Source organism: Drosophila yakuba, chromosome 3R, assembly GCF_016746365.2.
Source record: "Drosophila yakuba strain Tai18E2 chromosome 3R, Prin_Dyak_Tai18E2_2.1, whole genome shotgun sequence".
Lineage (NCBI taxonomy): Eukaryota > Metazoa > Arthropoda > Insecta > Diptera > Drosophilidae > Drosophila > Drosophila yakuba.
This window is the reverse complement of record NC_052530.2, coordinates 25,234,305-25,251,502: the sequence shown is the minus strand read 5'-3', so window position 1 is coordinate 25,251,502 and position 17,198 is coordinate 25,234,305. Positions and strand designations below refer to the sequence as shown.

Sequence of the window (17,198 nt, the reverse complement as noted above, 5' to 3'; positions counted from 1 at the left end):
CCCAATTTTGAATTCCAAATTGTGTGCTATGTGATAGCAAAGCCCCTACAAAATCCCCAGTCACTATGAACTGCAAGCTGCGTCGCCTGGACCTCTTGCGGAATGGCCAAAAGTCGGACTGCGAGCTCCACGTTTGGCATCCGGACAAGATGAAGGAGGGTAAGCGTTGCCCATGCATCTTCCGCTGCCACCAGGTGATGCTCATCTCCGCCTCCGCGGAGTTTGAGCGGCTGATCCGGGATCCCGAGTTCCAGAAGAACAAGCGTGTGATCAGCGTGGAGGACGCCTCCTCCACCGCCTACGAGGCACTGCTCCTCTACATTTACACGTACGAGGTGTGCAATGCGGTCACCATTGACATGTGTGGCGACCTCATGCTGCTGGCCGAGCGCTACAAGATGTTGGACTTCATCGACTGCTACATCGACAAGCTGGCCCACCAGGAGTGGCCCATGGAGGTGGTCCTGCAGGTCTTTCACCTGGCCAGTGAGCACAACCATCCGGCTCTGATGGATCTCGTGGCGAAGGTATGAGTTCCCATACTTTTATCTTGCTTAATGCATATTCCTTTCCAGAAAATCCTGCCCGTAGCCACCCAGGTTCTCAAGGACAACTCGTTCCTCAAGCTGAGTGTGAAGGAGCTAAAGGCTCTGATGATAATCCTGAAACAGGATGGAACTCTTTCCGATCACGAACTGCTGACCTCGCTGAAGAACTACCAGGAGGTGAACAACCTGCATTACGAGAACATGGAGCAGTTCCAACAGTTCGTTGAGGTGACCCAGTTGTTCGGTCACGTCCTCTTCGAAGTGGATGGCACCATAGTTTTACCCGAAGCGAATGAACCTTCACCGGAGGAATAGGTTCAGGCAACTTTGTAGGTTAAGCCAAGGAAATAAGACAGGATGGATTACATATCTAGAGGGATCATTTATTGGATGAGGGGGCAAAAAACAAACAAAATCGAATTCATATCGGCTTATAGAATAAATACTACCTATAAACATAATACCCGATTGGGCCGAGGCCGGTGCAACAAAATAATCTTACAAATCAATCAACGGAAGCGAGATGCCTGGTAACCGGAGTCCTAGGAAGCCGTGCGCAAGGGCATGCGCACTTCCAGCGGCACCATCACCACATCGGCGTCGCCATCGCCATCGGCGTCCTCGTCAATCACCAGGCAGCTCGGCTTAACGCTAAGAAAGTCATCGCTGTCGAGCATCACGTCCTCGTCGTCCCCGCTCTCGGAGAGCTCCTGGTCGTGCTCCGCCTTGTAGCCGTTGCTCTGGGACTGCTCCTGCTGCTGCTTTATCGCAGCCAGAGGGGTGTCTTCCCCTAGATTTGCAGCATCGGCATTGATCGCCAGTCCAGTGGTATTGGAACCAAACTTGGAGACGACCGCGATGCGCAGACTCACAATCAGCGAGTAGAGCTTTACGGCCGGGCCCACCTTAAGCTTCAGGTACTTGTCCAACTCCTGGCGCCCCAGCATCAGCAGCGCCCTGCCGTCGATGTCCTGGTCGAGGATCAGTTTGGCAATGTCAGTGGAATTCAGGGCACGCTCGATGTACTCGCACACATCCCAGCTGGTCCAGTGGAGCGGATTGGAGCGCACATCGTCCAAGTCAAAGGCGCTGTTCTGCTGCCAAAGACGATAGTTTTGCAGGAACTGTGGTCCGTAGTCCTTCACAAAGGACTTGGCTATGGCCAGGGAGCGTTCATCTGGCACCTGCTCTACATCCTGCTTCTGCTTTTTCACAACCTTCTCCTTCGGTGGAGGCGTCTTTCGCTTGGCTTGCGCCTTTGCCGTCGTTTTTGGCTGGATAACCTCAGGATGGGAGTCATCCTTAACGGCTTGCTTGGCCTCCGAACTGGCTCGCTTTGGTTTCTTCGCCCATCCACGTCTGATATTCTCGGGCGCCACACGCGGTGGCTTCACCGTCTTGGAGCGCCACTGACGCCAGTTCTCCGGCGCATACGGACAGCAATCCCGCAAAGCATGCACATTGAGATTGAAGCGCTTGGCGTTGCCATAGCCCCGACATCCCTCCACATCGCAGGGCATCACGGACTTGGTCTGGAGATAGCCAGGCGGCGTTTCCAGTTCGTGCGAGGTGGCCTCGCACCAGCCGATGGGGTGTAGATCCGGACTGTCGTCCTCCAGCCAGAAGTAGTACTCCGTGGGCCAGCAGTCCAGGTGCAGCTGAACCCGGTAACCCTTTCGCGTCACCACAGTGGCCGGACGAATCAGGCAGGGATTACGCTGGTCCACCACCTCCAGTTTCATGCGTGCCTGGTACTCCATTGGCTGGCGTGGTGTGAACAGCTCCTTTGAGGCGGCCATTCCTCCAACCTCTGATATGTAGTCATCCCAATTGAACGCCGACTTCTGGTAGTCCGGCGGCACAATCAACTGCTGGCGTCCCTCGTGCCAGCCGCAGGGATGGATGTACGGTGAGGTGATGTGTACCCACAGGTCGTAGCAGTCATCCCAGCCATCGAAGTGGACTCGAATACGCTCGTCCAGAATATCCGTCACTGTGGCCACACAAATCTTTCCCGTGTCATTTAAATCCTCCGCCTCGAGATGCATGCCCACAGCGAATCCGTTGCGAACTCCCATCTGCTGCTGCATATTCAAATGAGCGAAGAGCGCCCGCGGAGCCGCCTTGCCGCCCGTTTTTACCAGGTAGCGGCTCCAACTGAAGCGCTCCGAGTTGTAGTCCTTGGGCGCCTGCAGAACGCGTGCTGTCTCATCGCACCAGCCTGGCGGAAAGATGTCCTGCGAGTCGGCATTAACCCAGAAGTCGTACATGGAGGAGTAGCCGTCGAAGCTAAGCTTCAGCCGATATCCACGCACCTCGACAATGCTGCAGACACAGAAGAGTGAGCAGTTCTCCGGATCGATGGCCTCCAGCTTCATGCCGCGCTCGAAACAGTTGGGGCTGATGGGGAACGGGTTAAGGAACAGGTGGATGGGCGCTGCCACATCCTTTCCCTTTGACTTGAGGTACTCGCTCCAGCGGAATGGCTTCCTAGCCTTATCCTTTTGACGTTGCTGCAGCTGTTCTTGTATGGCAGACAGAGATTTAGTTTGGGTTTTGTAGTTGGCTTGCTGCTTTTGTGGCGGATCTGGCACGGTTCCAGCTGTTTGCTCCAGTTGGGTACGGCTTATCTTGCTGTCCTTTTGAGTAGCCGGCGGCAGACGACGCTTCTGGGATCGACGCACACAGGCAACAGAGCAGAAATCTGTGGGAGAACATAATATATAATATATATATAGAATTTACGGTCTTTGGAATATGATCTCTTTACTCACGTGGTGCCAGAAAGTCGGCGGCGGGACCGTGGCAATTGCAACGCTGGCACAAATAGAGCAGCGGATGGATGCTGCCCGATGGGCGGCGTCCCGGACGATCATACAGAGGCCGCTCGAAGTATGCAGCTGGTCCTTCGCGCGGCTGGCAACGCTCGTTTATCTGCAGGAGGTTGAACTGGTTCAGCTCGAACCGGATGGTGGAGTTCTGCAGGTTGGCCGGCTGCTGGCCGCGCCATTTCAGCATGGTCAAGTTCTGCATCATGCTCCTTTTAAAGGTATTGGTCTTGTTGCCGGGAGATGGGAACACATCATGGTCGTGGGCTTTCTTTCCATTCTTTACAGGTGGACGTGCTGGCTTAGGATCGGCTAATTTGGGCGGCGGCGACGTTTCCGATGCATTAGAGCCGTTCGAGGAGGAGGAAGAGGAGGACTTGGGAGGAGTTTGGGGCACCTGCTCATCGCAGCGCAACGAACGCTCAAAGTCTTCCCTGCTCAGTGGCAGAGATTCCGCCTTAATGATGCTTATGCCAGGCAGCAGACTCAGTTCCTCCTCGATTTTCTTGGCTGGCACCTCCTCCACATCGCTGTTGGACGAACTGCCGCTGGCACTGGAAGAGATTGTCGTCACGGAGGAGTTCTTTCTCACGGGTTTCTTTTTGGCCACCGCTCTGCTGGTGGTGGAAATGGTTATCCCTGCGGGCAGAATGGGCATCGTCATCTGTTTCTGCTTCGGCGTCTCCTCCTTTTTCGGCTTCTGCTGCTCCTCCTCGCTCTCATCGTCATCTTCTATTGTGATGGTCTCAATGGGCGCACTGGGCTGCTCGATCACATCCACCTCCTTGGCCATTATGGCGACCGAATGACGACGCTCGTTGCTGGCCACTGGTGAAGGGGGATGGTTGGACACGAAGGACTTCGAGCGCTTCAGCTTGGGCAAATCCTTGGGCACAGCCGGCGGGAGATGAGGGATTTCCGTGGTCACCGGTGGTTGCAGTGGATGCAGTCGTGGAGTGTCCATTGGCTTCTGTTTCTGCTCCTGGGCTGGCACGTTTTTCTCCTTAGCTGGGCCATTTGTGGAAATCTCCAAAGGTTTTGGAGTTGGTTTGGGTATTGTCTTGGTTGTGGGCTTTGCAGTGGGCCTAGCATCAACCTTCTCTGGAGCTGTACTAACTGGCGCCACTGCCGGCACAGTGGGCGTTTCCTGGATGGGCAGCGGCACTGACTTCATGGCCACGGGCTTGGCCTTAATAAGGCTTGCGTTGTTGTTATTAATGGTCGGCTCCTCCGTGACAACGGGCATCGTTTTGGCTGCAACAACTGTCTTCAGTTGTTGGCTGGCACTATTTTTATGTTTGTTGTTGTTCTGGACACTCTTGGTCTTATCCTCGCCACTGGGGTTCGGCGATGGGAGAAGTTTCTTCACATGATTGGCTTTGCCGAGAACGAGGGCATTTGGATTGTTCTTGACCTGGTTGAACTTTAGACGCAGCTTGTCCACCGCCACCTTGCTGAGTATGAGCGGCGCACGTGGCTTGAGTGGATTGGCCAGCAGGGAGATCTGAGCACCCGGACCCGTGCTGGGAATCTGGACAGGTGCTGCTGCACGGATGCAATCAAATGAAGAGCAAGAAGACAGAGAGACACGAATTAGCATTGAGTTTTTCTTTAATTAGTCACCCGAAGGCAATCCGATTGGATCCTCCATTGAACCCGAACCCGATCCCCGCACCACCTCGCACTCCTACTGCGCTGACTGTTGATCCAAAATCTTCTCCTCTTATTGCAGCTGCAAAAACCTGATCGTCATCATCGTTGTCGCTTTGCTGCTGTTGTTGTTTTTGCTGTTTTCGCTGGCACCCCGCCTTTTGCATACTGCTATTGATAAAACCAGCATATATACACCATATATATTGGAAATAGCAATAAATTCTTCGTGTTTATTTTCCAATTTGTAGCGCCCCATCCATGGAACTCAATTCGATGGTTGAACTTATTTCCGAAAATGGCACACGCACACAAACCCTATTAAATTGGTGTTATGAAATGTGCAGCAGTCGAACAACAACTAAAAACTAAACCCGCAGAGCGATGTGAACAACGAAAGTAAGCTATAAAGATTGCCCCGCACCCCACACGCACACACACACACTCACACACACAGAGTTATACACACACACGTGCAAAAGTATTTCCCATTTTCCGACTGGCCTCGGATCTGGGGGATCTGCTCTTCCTCTTCCTCTTCTTCGGCTGGCAGCTGGGAAACCCACTTGTAACTCATAACTTATATAACCCGGAGGAGGAGGGGAAACCCTACTTACCCGTTTGTATTTTCGGTGGAACGACCGTTTTGCCCACGAGCGTTAAAGGTGCTCCTCCAGTTCCAGTTGCGCCTCCCACTGCGCCTGCTGCACCCGATCCTCCTGGCTGCACGGGCGTCACGCTGGTGTCAACGGTCAGGCTGCTCTTGTGCAAAGGTGTTCCGGAGCGTATGACTACAGATTGGGGATTGGATGCACCGCCGCCAAGCAGCGTGGGTTTGCGATTCGGTGCCAGAATGGCCACCAACGGCTGACTAGGATTGCTGGGCGATGGCACCAGCTGGAACAGAGGTGCAGCTGCTGCTCCAGCAGTGGCGCCTGCACCAGTGGACTTTATGGAATTTGGCACTATGTTGACCGCCGTCAGTTTGGATTTCATTGGCTGGACATTGCTGATGGTGATGTTGCAGGTTTTGTTGCCGCCCATGGATGCGAGGGGCAGGAAGCGTAACTCCTCCTTGCGCGGAGCCAGTGTGAGGAGGCTGTTAGGATTTGGATTTCCGCCGGAGACGGAGGCAACACCATTGCCATTTGTGGTGGCCGGAGCGATGGCTGCTCCACTCGCTGGCGACATGGAGATGGATATATCGCGCTGAATCTGCTTGACCTCCGCGCTGGCCAACGACAATGGCAGCATTTTGAGTCGTTTATCCTAAAGACTCTTTCTGTATTTGGGGTTTTCCCAGCGGAAATCGAAACTATATTCGCGTCTTTACAATTTTTGTACGTTGAGGCGCACAAAAGTTTTTGGCATTTTACACTCTGCACCGGCGTTAGTATTTTTTGTATTCCCCCTTTTCGCAAAACTCTTTGCCGATTTGTAATATTCTTTATCGCCCGATTTGTGCTTTATATACGTATATTCCGCAATAACTTTTGTATTTACTGAAATCGCAGCGGTTTTTAAGTTTTTGAATTAAAGTTATAGTTTCGCGCGTATTTTTGCACTCATTATTTGTGTTTCTCGGTTCTCGTAATATACCAACAGTTGGTATTTAAATGCGCAGATTGCGAATTTGTTTTAAATATTTACGGTTACTTTGGGTTTGTTTTTGTTATTTACCTGAAAATGGTTATGTTAGGTTTAGTTTCAAGTGCAATAAACGGATTTTAAAGCTGCAAAAGTATGGTGATTAGAAAATAACTACCAGGTAGCAGTTTCTTTGCAGCTTGCAAAGTTGTGGCCGTCATAACCAAGAACCATCTGGCCTTATAAAGTAGACAATTTATTACAGCTGAAGGCTATAAGTTGTATTACCTGCGTTAATCGCCATTCTTGCTAGATCTGTTTTATTGCGCTTAGTTTTCCTTTTATTTTTTGACAATTTACCCGCGGCCATTCGGCAAAACCCCGTTGCCCTGATACGGTCACACTGGACATATATTGAATTTTGATACCATTTTTAGCTATGCTGTCTAAAGAGTTATGTTATCTCAAAAATGACCTGACCCTATTAATAGCTATTCTTTTCTTTATATCCCACCTTATGACCGCATATGTAAGCCCTGGATGATAGAACCGATCCGATCTCCCAGCCCCATGTTACGTAGCAGCTCCATTCAATGTCACAATAACAGAAACCTCTTATCTTGGTTCGGATGAACCACTAGCCAGGGATTTGGACAAGAGCCCATGGAATGAGTCCAGATTTTTCACTTTCTAGGAGTCTGGGGCACCCATTGCCAGAATCCAACTGTTGACTTACCCGCACGCGATTCCTTTTTGCCCGCGGAGCGAAATAAAATGTACAGCCTCGGAGGAGGCGGAAACCAGGATATCGGGATGCTGTTCGCTGGACGGACGCAGCTGGAATGAGTAAACTTCAGAAAGTCAGGTCGCGAGTGTCGAAAGATGGGCCAGGATATAAACGCTTACCTGCTTTATCCGTATGATTCGATTGAACTGCAGCTTGTAGCTGCGAGGGTGTTAATGCTCGTTCGACCTCGTAAATGCAGGCAAAAACGAATGCCCAATGAAATCGGGCGGAAAAACTGAACAATTCAAGCACACTTTTCACCAGGTAAGCTAACTAAAGCAGCTGGAAACAATCCGCACTCCCAGCGAAACGGAAGCGTTCTGTCGTCCAGCAATATTAAAAACTGCAAAAGCATGTGTGTATTTTAATTTCTATGATCGAACGTCACAGGTGGCAACTCTGGTCCCCGATTCGTGTGCGCCTGTTGTCGGTTATTTTGAAAAGGCGGAAATAAAATGCTCAATAATAATGCTGTCTTCCAAGTCTGGTGCGAACTGTCTTGGAAACGCGGTATTTAGCTGTCTTAAAAGCTTAAGTTAATATCATAAGCTGCCTTTACGGGGGCCTAGTATTATAAAACAACTTAATACGGAAAATGTCCTAATATCCAACAAAGCGGCATACTTTCCTGGTACACTAAAAACAAAAAGTGTTTGTCCACTGAATAGATGCAGATATTTAAAACCGCACATTGGCTTAGCACTTTTATCTAAAAAATTTGTTAACAGATTACAAAAGGCAGCTTCTTCTTCTTCGCTTTAAACTTCTGCTAGTATTGGAAAATGCCGCGCATACTAAACAACGGCAGCGCCAGTAGCTAGTGTTGCTCAACTTCACAAAGGGTAGTTTTATTTTTCGTGTCAATTGTTAAGAGAGAAATTTGGTAAAAGTTAATAGAGTTAAAGTTTAAAATAATAAAGAGTACCCTTGAACACTGCCAGCCATGTCCCTGTTAAACAATGACGACAGCATTCCCAACATGGACGAGGATCCACAGGGTGAGTAAAATCCGAACGGAGTGGGTGGAGTCCCAAGTGATGATGTTATCATTCGCTAATCCGCCCAAAAATCGCAGTGGTCATTCCGGACGACGAACCACCGGCGACGGGACGAATGCCGAGTGGGAGGTCCATGGACTCCTTGCGCTCCTCGTTCACCAACCGGAGTTCTACGCCAGATTCATCGCACAATTCGCTGGAGGCCATGGAAATGGCCCAAGACGATAGGGAGGAGAAGGCCCGCCTCATCACACAGGTCCTGGAGCTGCAGAACACCCTGGACGACCTGTCGCAACGCGTCGATTCCGTCAAAGAGGAAAATCTCAAGCTGCGCTCTGAGAACCAAGTACTCGGCCAGTACATCGAGAACCTGATGTCAGCATCATCGGTGTTCCAGTCCACCAGTCCCAGTGCGGCCAAAAAGAAGTAATCTTCTGTAGCCCATCGACCCACCGGTACTGGAAACCAAAAACCTTCTCAAATATGCCTTCTCGTTCACGCTAGAGCTACATATGTATATTTTAATCTGTAACACTCGTAATTAAGCTATTGCAATGTTATTTCAGTTGCCCAATTGTCGAATTTGTATTTGTTTAGGCTAAAGCTTATGGCGCGCTATGTATTTTATACATAAAAGTAATTAATTTATATAGATAATTAATAAATCAATAATACCCCATCGCAATTAAAGGATTTGAAAAAGGAAACGGGCTGGCAACACTGCTAATCCAGCTGCTTTTTAAAGTCGTCAAACAAAATATCCATGTTAAATGGCGTAACTTTTAACATAGTGCCATTTTTGTTAAATTATAAAATGTATTAATTTATATAAATATTAGCTGTATTTAAGAAATACACCTGTGTACATTTTATTTAAAAATTTTGAGCTGCCACCAACGAAACTGCCTGGCATCCCTGGTCGGCCAGCTGTTCGTCGTGGTCGTGCAACAACAAATTGAGCAGTGAATTTTCGTATTCGAAAAACGTAAAAAGCGGGTATAAGTCGTAGTCTCTGCTCGGAATTAATCGAAAACAGTCCCAAGCTACAGGAAAAACAAGAAAACTGATCGTGCTTACACCAGAACAACCTAACGTGGAAGAAAAGTGATTGCGAAATACGCTGCAAGGTGTGTGTGTGACATTTCGTGCTCTGTGAGTGTGTGTGGGGAAAAACAAAACATTTACGTTATGGTTTTTGCTTTCAACGGTGTTTGTTTGAGTGGGAAGTTCCAATTTTAGTGGCCATTAATGGAACGCAAACATTTATCTGGCCTTCCTTTGTATTTGGAGTCTCTTCCCCTCCCGCTCGCTCTAGTGGAAAAAGCAAAAACAAAGTGCTCACAGCGGCCAGTGTTGGGAAACACCCCTCACACACACACGCATGCACACGCGTTGCATTTATTGTTTTTTAATATGCACTTTATTTTGAATGCCACCCACCACCCGCTCCGCCCACACATTTGCGTCAACAGAGGAGGCCAGACGTCATAATCGCATCACTGAGAAGCGCGGCAGACGTCGACATTTTATGGCGGAAGCAACAGTGTCAATCTGCAATTGAAGGACAGCTCTAAAGGAACACCCAGATCCCCGCCAGCGACGGCAGACAGCAACATGTTTTGACCTCCCACTCGGCACAGCTGGAGCGCCCGCTGCTCTTCTCTGTTCCCCCTGGTCACCTAGTCACCCGTTCTCGCCCCATCACCCCGTCAGCTATCATAACAAGCACAAGATCCACAAACACGGCCAACCATGTCCTTCTCCGACTTTGACGCCATCTACGAGGATGAGCAGCTGGACGAGCTGGAGCACTTCCAGGACCAAACAGTGGCGCCGGTCCAGGAGCCTATCATCATACGCGGCGCTGGCAACATGACGGTGTAAGTGTGTCTGTGCACGAGTGATAAGCGGGAAACCAGATAGCTAGAATAGTGAGAAGTGTAACCCCATTCAGAAAGACAATAACATTATCAGCACTTCACACATGTCAATGGTGGATCACACACTTGCGGGCAGTGTAATAGCGGAAGAGCCATAGTAATACGCAGTGAGGGAACAACCCAAGTATTTCATTTATTAAAGGATAGGATGACACAGAGATCCAAATGTGGCCCTTGAAACCTTTAAATTACCAATACACTGAATAATTTCTCTTGTCCACAAAAATGGAAAATTATGCAGATACAGAAAAAATAACGAATTAGTGACTCGACCATAGGTGTATGTTATTAGCATTGATTGCTAAAAGTTCTGCATGGCCCTATTTAAAAAGTGGTTCAAGGTTACCGCCACCTAATTTCCATGTAGGCCCTGCACTGCTATTGATACCGCTTGACCTAATTTTGGGGGGGGAAGGCGGCTTTGCTGCCCAGCAGTCAATTACAGGAAGGTTGCATAAGTGATGAGTTACGGCAGAATATTTTTACATTACCACACCAATTTAAACTCACATGCTTACTTGCAGGTTTGGGCTGAGCAATCGCTTCAACGCGGAGTTTCCCTGCGGTCTGCTGTCGCGAGTGGCTCCCGAGGAGTTCAAGGCGACAGTAGGCCGGATCAACGGAGTGCTGAAGAAATCCCTGCCCGTCAACGTCAAATGGCTCTTCTGTGGCTGCGTCTGTTGTTGCTGCACGCTCGGTTGTTCCCTCTGGCCTGTCATCTGTCTCAGCAAACGCGTAAGTCTAAGATAAATCTAGAAAATGTGTCAGGTTTCTAGCTTAAACCCTTCATTTTTGCAGACACAACTCACACTGGATAAGCTGTTCGAATGGGAGAATAATCATCTATATCATAAGCTGGGCCTGCACTGGCGACTGCATAAGCAACAATGTGATTCCAATTCCATGATGGAGTATGTTATTTTAATTGAATTTATCCCCAAAACGCCCATTTACCGGCCCGACTAAGTGCCGGACAGGAGGAGGGGCATGGGCACGGTATCGCGGGGTCGCGGGGTCGTAATGGTAATTGTAAAATAAACACTAGCTGCTAACACTTTGCTTTAGGCGTTTGCGGATCGTGCTAATCAGCAGAGAGTAGAAGTACACTAATCCATAGGACAGGCAGGCACAGCACACAAAACGGGCATTACCTAATTTAGTGCACTCGCAGATTGTCATTTTAAGCTAGTATTATTTGATTTTCGGTTTATAACAAATTTTTGCAAACTCTAGGCGGTAAGATTGATTTTTCGTAACTTTAGGGCGCTCTTCTACTTTTCCCGATTTTGTTTAGTTGTAAATTCTTATTTGTTTCCCAAACTAATGCAATGCTATTTAATAAATTTCTTGGTAGGTAATTTAAATGTATTTCTAAAAGTTGTGTTTTTTTTTAAAACTGCATTCATATCAAATCTTTTGACATAAATATTTTTTAAACTAATGATTACAAGCCCACTTCCGGATTCCCGAAAAAATTCACACTTTCTGTTATTGTACAAGGTACATATATATTTTGATATATATCATATGGTTACCTAAGTATTTTGTGGTTTCAATAACTTTACAGCACTTTGGGGCATAGACGGTCGATGAACAATAAATACATTTTAATTTACTTTAGGTTTCATTTATGTATTAATGCTTAAATATAATCAAGTCTTTTAACAATGCGCGGATCTGGCTCTAGGAATATATGTATATATATTTATATATATATAGCTTAAGGAATGCGATTGGAATGAATCGGTATTAACAATGGTGTTTGTCTTTTTGGGGTAATACTTGAAGATGTGTTAGGAAGTTGGGAAAAAGCCATCTACTGCTCTCCGCTAATGATTTCAACATTGTTGGAGCCCTCGGACATGGCTAGAGCGGACATTTCTAGGTCGCTGTCATTGGCCATGTGCTCTTCGTCGTCCTCATCGTCATCTTCATCCTCATCCTCATCGTGTTCATAATCATCATCTTCATTGTCTTCATCTTCTGGCTCTCCCATAGTTTCCTGCACATCATCATCAGCTTCCCCTTCTCCATCTTCATTATCCTCCTCGCTTTCCGGAGTTTGAAGTTCGGTTTCTGGCTCGAACGGCATCTGAGTTTCGGGAATGACACCGTCCTTATCGTCGGGTTCCATTTTAGCTGCCTCTGAAACTCCACTGACCAGCTCGTTGGCGGTTCTAAGCAACGCATCTGTTTGTCTACGCAACGTCCGCATTACTAACGAGTCCTGCTTCATCTGGAACTCGTGCTCCCGCCGTGCGATCTCCTTTTGCTGCAGGAAGAAGTCCTGCAACATCTCCTTCTGTGCGGTGCGCATGGCAGAAGCCAATTGGCTGAGTTCTTTGGCCAACAGCTCGTCTTGACGCTTCTTGCGCTGCTTGGTGTCCTCCTCGCTGGTCTTCTTTTTTTGGCTTTCCTCACCAATCGCAGGGTGAGATCGGATGTCTTTTGGAGTTGAACCGTACATATTGCTGCTGCGCTGCAGTTTTACCGGCACGGGCATGCCCATCACCGGACTTTGGCCCAATCGACGCTTTCGCGGCTGGAGTTGTTGGTGCTGCAGCGGAGTCAACTGGTGGGAAGACATCATGTGAGCCTGTCTACTGGTAGAAGCACCCGTTTGTTGTCCAGCCATCGGATACTTGGGTGGCGGTCCGCGGCCCAAGAGACCGGCCATTGTGGACGGCGACTGTGGTGGACTGGACACGGACTGATCGATGTCGGGAATCATCCGCTCCGGACGCAGCGAGTAGCCCGTATCCCTCATTGGCACCGTCTTCATGCGCATTCCAGTCGGCTGGACACTGATATCTCTGGGCAGACGCAGGCCGGATTGACTGCTATTCGGGTTCTGCTTCCGGGGCAGCATTAACTTGCTGTGTGGGTGGACAAAGTTGATACTGCTAGTGCTCTGTAGCGGCACGGATCGGCTCATCTGGCCCGGACTGGATTGCTGTTGTCCCATCTTGGTGAGCGTCGGTGGCGGGCGGTCGATCTGTAGGATGCCGTGAGTGGGTCGTCGCACCTCGTCCTTGGCAAAAGAGGCCACACGCAAGGGAGGCGGTGCCACCGGCGTGGATGAGTAGATGCTCTCATCGTCGGTCTCATCCAGAGTTACTGGTGGCGGCGAGGGTGAGGCTGGCGCTGTGGGCGGCGGTGTGTTGGTGGTGTCCATGCCCAGATCCATGTCGGGTTCATGTTTAACGGAAACTATAAACGGCATGTGGGGCACATCCTCCTGGTCGCCGTTGTCGGCATGGGAACTTCCAGCCTCGTAGTCGAAGGACTCCATATCGGGCTCGGACACCATATCATGTTTTTCGGTCGTTTCATAACCTGCAAACATAGAGAGGTATGTCATTTATTTCTAGTTATGGGAATCTCAACAAACATCATTTTTGACAATCTCCTCACTCACCTGTATCAATTGGCTCGGGTTTAATGGGTCCCAGTCGGAAGCCGAATATGGGATGCTCCACACCGAGAATATCCTCCTTGTTATCATCACCCGCCGTCTTGGAACTGTCCATTGAATTTCCGCATTCACTAAGGCTGCCGTTGACATTGTTGCTGCTGCCGCCTTGATTTGAATCGCTCAGCATCCGGCAGAGCACGCGGTACACCTCCTCCGGCACCACCTTGGGCACTCCCGTACCATGACGCGTAGTTGTGTTGTACGTGGACTTGAGGAACTTCCACTTTGTCCAGATCTGGATGCTGGACTTCTTCACGTAGCCCTTGCTGCGCATCACTTCCTCGATCTGCCGGAAGACCTGCTCGCTCTTCATGTTCCGGTCGTTTAGCTGCTCCAGGGCGTTTAGGTTCTGCATAATGCTCAGCATCTCTAGCATTTCGGCCCGGCTCCACAGGTTGCGTTCCGGCCGAGAGGTAAAGCTGAGGGAGTCGCTCTTCACGGAACTGCCGGCGGAATAGGGTGGCGACATGTGCGCCTTAATGCGCATGGGCGTCAGCAGTCCGTCGACATCGTCCACCACGCCGTTGCCCGTGGAGGCCGTATGCAGGAGGTGGTTGATGTCCTGGCCACTCGGGTTGCTCTGGATGTGACCTTGGCTCTGACGCATGTTGTGCTCCACTTTGCTCAGCAGCCGCATCTTCGTGTGAGCGGCCACCGTCGTCGGCGGAGAGGAGGAGCTTGTGGTCGCTCCTGCAGCTCCATGGCTGCCAGACGACGAGGAGCTATCCAAATAGCGTGGCATTAACATGGATGTGGCTCTGGGCGTTCACCCTTTAATTAAGTTCCAAAATCGCCAAAGCTGTTGGAAAACAACCGAGAAAATATTTCAATATTAGTTTTGAAAATAGTTTTTGAGAACCACGAAATATTGATTTGACACCTGAAGTCATAACCAGTTTTGGAAAACTTGAAAATTCTGGTTTTAGACTATGAACACCTTGTAAGCCAATTGCAATGTTAAAGCACAATATGTGTAATACAGCATGGCAAAATGCCTGTTTAGATGGCGTTCTCAGCCTAAAACTTAATATAACTTCGATTTTGTTTTAGCAGTCGAATTATATTTTTGTGTATTCTAAAAGTATGCTACGATTTATTTCAAAATCACATCTATGATGTTACATAAATCACAGATATTATGAACAGGTGATTCACTGCAGGAAAACTTGATTCAGATTTTAATTTTTCAATCAGCAAATCGGCTTCCGTTCGATATGTACAGAAACTTCAACCCACCCGAAATTCAGTTGGCAGATGGTTAAAAAAATATGCTGGCTATGTGCCAACGAAAAAATCCAGTTTTGGACTTTTTGTGTCAAAAGACAGACAATCGTGGATTCGGTTATCTTTCGGTTTTCGGCATTCGTCTTCAGAATCCACCACCAACTCGATATTTACTGGCATATACACATTTGTTTGTGTTAAGTTGACGTGTTTCCAACTGTTTAACACATTCCGAAACCAAACCGAAATCGAAACCCATCAAAGGTGGCAGCTCACCGACACGCTCACCGTAGCCAAATAAATGCACGAAAAGAGCTTACAAATCTAAAGCGAGGAAACTTGTATATTGTATATATATATAATTTTTATCGATTTTGATTATTTCAAAACGAATAATGGCTGCACAAAAAGCGAACGTAAAAAACGAACTCTCCCGCACACAGATACACTGCGACAAAGTGGCAAGTGGAACACACTCAATAACAGAACATTTTCGAGATAGTGATTTCCAAATGCAAGTAAACAAGATAGCGTCGAATACCGAATACAGCGTAGAAATACAAATTTTAAGAAGCGATTACGCATCATACAATTTGGAGGATGATACGCCAGTACAGAACAACGAATATGAATGAAAGCGTGGAAGTTACATATAAAGATTCATAGTGGCGGGTTGAAACTAGAATTGAATCTCAAATTTTGAGTATTTTTCCAGCAACGACGACTCAATATTCGCACAGTGGTTGGGGTAGTTCAAAAATCTGCTTTCAGAGTGTTAAATCACTTGAAGTGTGCTGAAAGGCAGAGTCTGTCTTAGCAGCCTAAATTAACCAACTAATTCCGAACTTGCACACTGACCACAGAATACCAAGGCGAAAATGTAATTGCCAACTTAATTTAAATCGCCTGCAGAGCACTGTAATGAAAAAGATACGATAATAAGCTGATAGATGTAGCGGGGGGTGGTGTGCGGGCTGGCAAGAGCCACTGAGAGAGCAAACTAATTTTTTTCTCTCGCTCTCGCTCGGCTCACCCACATACACATGCACACCGACGGAGGGAGCTCACGAATTTACGCTTGTTATGTGCAGTTGAGAATTTTTCAAGAAAAAGAAACAGAACGTAACTTTCGTCCATAGTGAATAACATCCATTGACAAGTGATATTTTGTGTGTGGCATTTTTCGCTAATCGGCGAATAGCAATGCTTGATAACTTAATGCACATGCCTGCCAATAAGTTTCAAATAATTCGACTTGAACTATTTATTTCCCAAGCAGAGCAACACCTTGCACACCGACACACAAGGCACACGCACGCACACGCTCACCGCACACACACACACACTTACCAGCGAAGAGAGCGGCGAGAGAGTGGAAAATACGAGCCGTTTTCAAGCGTCAAAACTGAGGCAAACCGTCGCCGTTAACGACGATTTCAATACTAATTTTTAAAACTCGAAAAAGCGACGAACGGGCCTACAAAAACCCAACTATATACACGGCCACTTGCGCTTGTGTGCGTGTGCGCTACGACGTTATATATTCGTGTTCGTACTTGTATTCGTATTCGTATTCGGAAGGTACAAATAATGGTTATGGTCGCTAGTTGTTTTTGAGATTGCGAGAGATTGCCGGAGAGACAGTTGCCTATTATTTTTTATTTTGCCTTTTCTTCTTTCGCTGCCATTTACGTTTTTATTCCGCTCTTTTTTTAAGAACGGGGTTATTTCGGGGAATATATAAATTTATGGGTTCGCGCGCACACACACACACACACGCACACACTGCATATAAAAACTGCAAAAAAGCTACAGTTTTGATGTAGTATACACATGTTGAAATCGAGTATAATGATTTTTCAAGTTCTGTTTTCCGCTCGTCCACTGCCATTTACCGTAAAATGAAAAATACACGAGCGGAAACTTTCAGACTATCTCTAATCTTTATCTTTATATCCAATAATGCAGCATAAGTTATTAAGCTTGAAGGTTCGAAACTTTGGGGCTGCGTTAATTTGGATACAACTTTAAACCAGTTTGACAACTGCGCTTAAAAACCTATATATATTTTTTGTTGCGTTTCAGAGTATTGAAATAAATTCAATAGTATTAAAACTAAACCAAAACTCAACATAATTCTTATACCCTTTTGAAGTTCTTG

The 17,198-nt window shown here is 47.8% G+C and overlaps 5 protein-coding genes across 7 annotated transcripts; 3 read left to right on the top strand and 2 right to left on the bottom strand.

Moving 5' to 3' along the window:
• The first annotated feature begins 60 nt into the window (after positions 1-60).
• On the top strand, positions 61-1,009 carry LOC6538281. The gene is made up of 2 exons (XM_002098772.4): positions 61-527; positions 576-1,009. Exons 1-2 carry the CDS (start codon positions 66-68, stop codon positions 861-863), a joined length of 750 nt encoding a protein of 249 aa, XP_002098808.1. The 5' UTR covers positions 61-65; the 3' UTR covers positions 864-1,009.
• Positions 911-7,780, bottom strand: LOC6538280 (lethal(3)malignant brain tumor-like protein 1). Of its 3 annotated transcripts, none has more exons than XM_015193262.3 (5): positions 7,520-7,780; positions 7,350-7,464; positions 5,644-6,706; positions 3,323-4,921; positions 911-3,252 (listed from the first exon to the last, which is right to left on the bottom strand). In XM_015193262.3, the coding sequence occupies exons 3-5, from the start codon at positions 6,278-6,280 to the stop codon at positions 1,091-1,093; spliced, it is 4,398 nt and encodes a 1,465-aa protein (XP_015048748.1). In that variant the 5' UTR covers positions 6,281-6,706; positions 7,350-7,464; positions 7,520-7,780; the 3' UTR covers positions 911-1,090. The 3 variants fall into 3 exon arrangements, with proteins under 3 accessions (XP_015048748.1, XP_002098807.1, XP_039232856.1); XM_002098771.4 differs by having other exon boundaries at positions 7,350-7,450; XM_039376922.2 differs by lacking the exons at positions 5,644-6,706; positions 7,350-7,464; positions 7,520-7,780 and adding an exon at positions 5,055-5,302.
• A 435-nt stretch (positions 7,781-8,215) lies between these two features.
• On the top strand, positions 8,216-9,083 carry LOC6538279 (short coiled-coil protein B). The gene is made up of 2 exons (XM_002098770.3): positions 8,216-8,398; positions 8,476-9,083. The coding sequence occupies exons 1-2, from the start codon at positions 8,344-8,346 to the stop codon at positions 8,826-8,828; spliced, it is 408 nt and encodes a 135-aa protein (XP_002098806.1). The 5' UTR covers positions 8,216-8,343; the 3' UTR covers positions 8,829-9,083.
• A 223-nt stretch (positions 9,084-9,306) lies between these two features.
• LOC6538278 (cysteine-rich hydrophobic domain-containing protein 2) lies at positions 9,307-12,006 on the top strand. Its single transcript, XM_002098769.4, has 4 exons — positions 9,307-9,525; positions 9,871-10,278; positions 10,863-11,073; positions 11,137-12,006. Exons 2-4 carry the CDS (start codon positions 10,151-10,153, stop codon positions 11,302-11,304), a joined length of 507 nt encoding a protein of 168 aa, XP_002098805.1. The 5' UTR covers positions 9,307-9,525; positions 9,871-10,150; the 3' UTR covers positions 11,305-12,006.
• On the bottom strand, positions 11,827-16,542 carry LOC6538277 (histone-lysine N-methyltransferase SETD1B). The gene is made up of 3 exons (XM_002098768.3): positions 16,388-16,542; positions 13,757-14,612; positions 11,827-13,674 (listed from the first exon to the last, which is right to left on the bottom strand). Exons 2-3 carry the CDS (start codon positions 14,559-14,561, stop codon positions 12,155-12,157), a joined length of 2,325 nt encoding a protein of 774 aa, XP_002098804.1. The 5' UTR covers positions 14,562-14,612; positions 16,388-16,542; the 3' UTR covers positions 11,827-12,154.
• Positions 16,543-17,198: the final 656 nt, after the last annotated feature.

Excerpts from the sequence above, each read along its gene's own strand:
- LOC6538281 (XM_002098772.4), top strand. The coding sequence starts at position 66 with ATGAACTGCAAGCTGCGTCGCCTGGACCTCTTGCGGAATGGCCAAAAG. Across the intron at positions 528-575 it reads TGATGGATCTCGTGGCGAAG|AAAATCCTGCCCGTAGCCAC; the intron begins GTATGAGTTCCC and ends ATTCCTTTCCAG.
- LOC6538280 (XM_015193262.3), bottom strand. The coding sequence starts at position 6,280 with ATGCTGCCATTGTCGTTGGCCAGCGCGGAGGTCAAGCAGATTCAGCGC. Across the intron at positions 4,922-5,643 it reads TCCACCGAAAATACAAACGG|CAGCACCTGTCCAGATTCCC; the intron begins GTAAGTAGGGTT and ends GCATCCGTGCAG. Across the intron at positions 3,253-3,322 it reads CGCCGACTTTCTGGCACCAC|ATTTCTGCTCTGTTGCCTGT; the intron begins GTGAGTAAAGAG and ends GTTCTCCCACAG.
- LOC6538279 (XM_002098770.3), top strand. The coding sequence starts at position 8,344 with ATGTCCCTGTTAAACAATGACGACAGCATTCCCAACATGGACGAGGAT. Across the intron at positions 8,399-8,475 it reads CATGGACGAGGATCCACAGG|TGGTCATTCCGGACGACGAA; the intron begins GTGAGTAAAATC and ends CAAAAATCGCAG.
- LOC6538278 (XM_002098769.4), top strand. The coding sequence starts at position 10,151 with ATGTCCTTCTCCGACTTTGACGCCATCTACGAGGATGAGCAGCTGGAC. Across the intron at positions 10,279-10,862 it reads GGCGCTGGCAACATGACGGT|GTTTGGGCTGAGCAATCGCT; the intron begins GTAAGTGTGTCT and ends GCTTACTTGCAG. Across the intron at positions 11,074-11,136 it reads TCATCTGTCTCAGCAAACGC|ACACAACTCACACTGGATAA; the intron begins GTAAGTCTAAGA and ends TCATTTTTGCAG.
- LOC6538277 (XM_002098768.3), bottom strand. The coding sequence starts at position 14,561 with ATGTTAATGCCACGCTATTTGGATAGCTCCTCGTCGTCTGGCAGCCAT. Across the intron at positions 13,675-13,756 it reads ACCCGAGCCAATTGATACAG|GTTATGAAACGACCGAAAAA; the intron begins GTGAGTGAGGAG and ends CTATGTTTGCAG.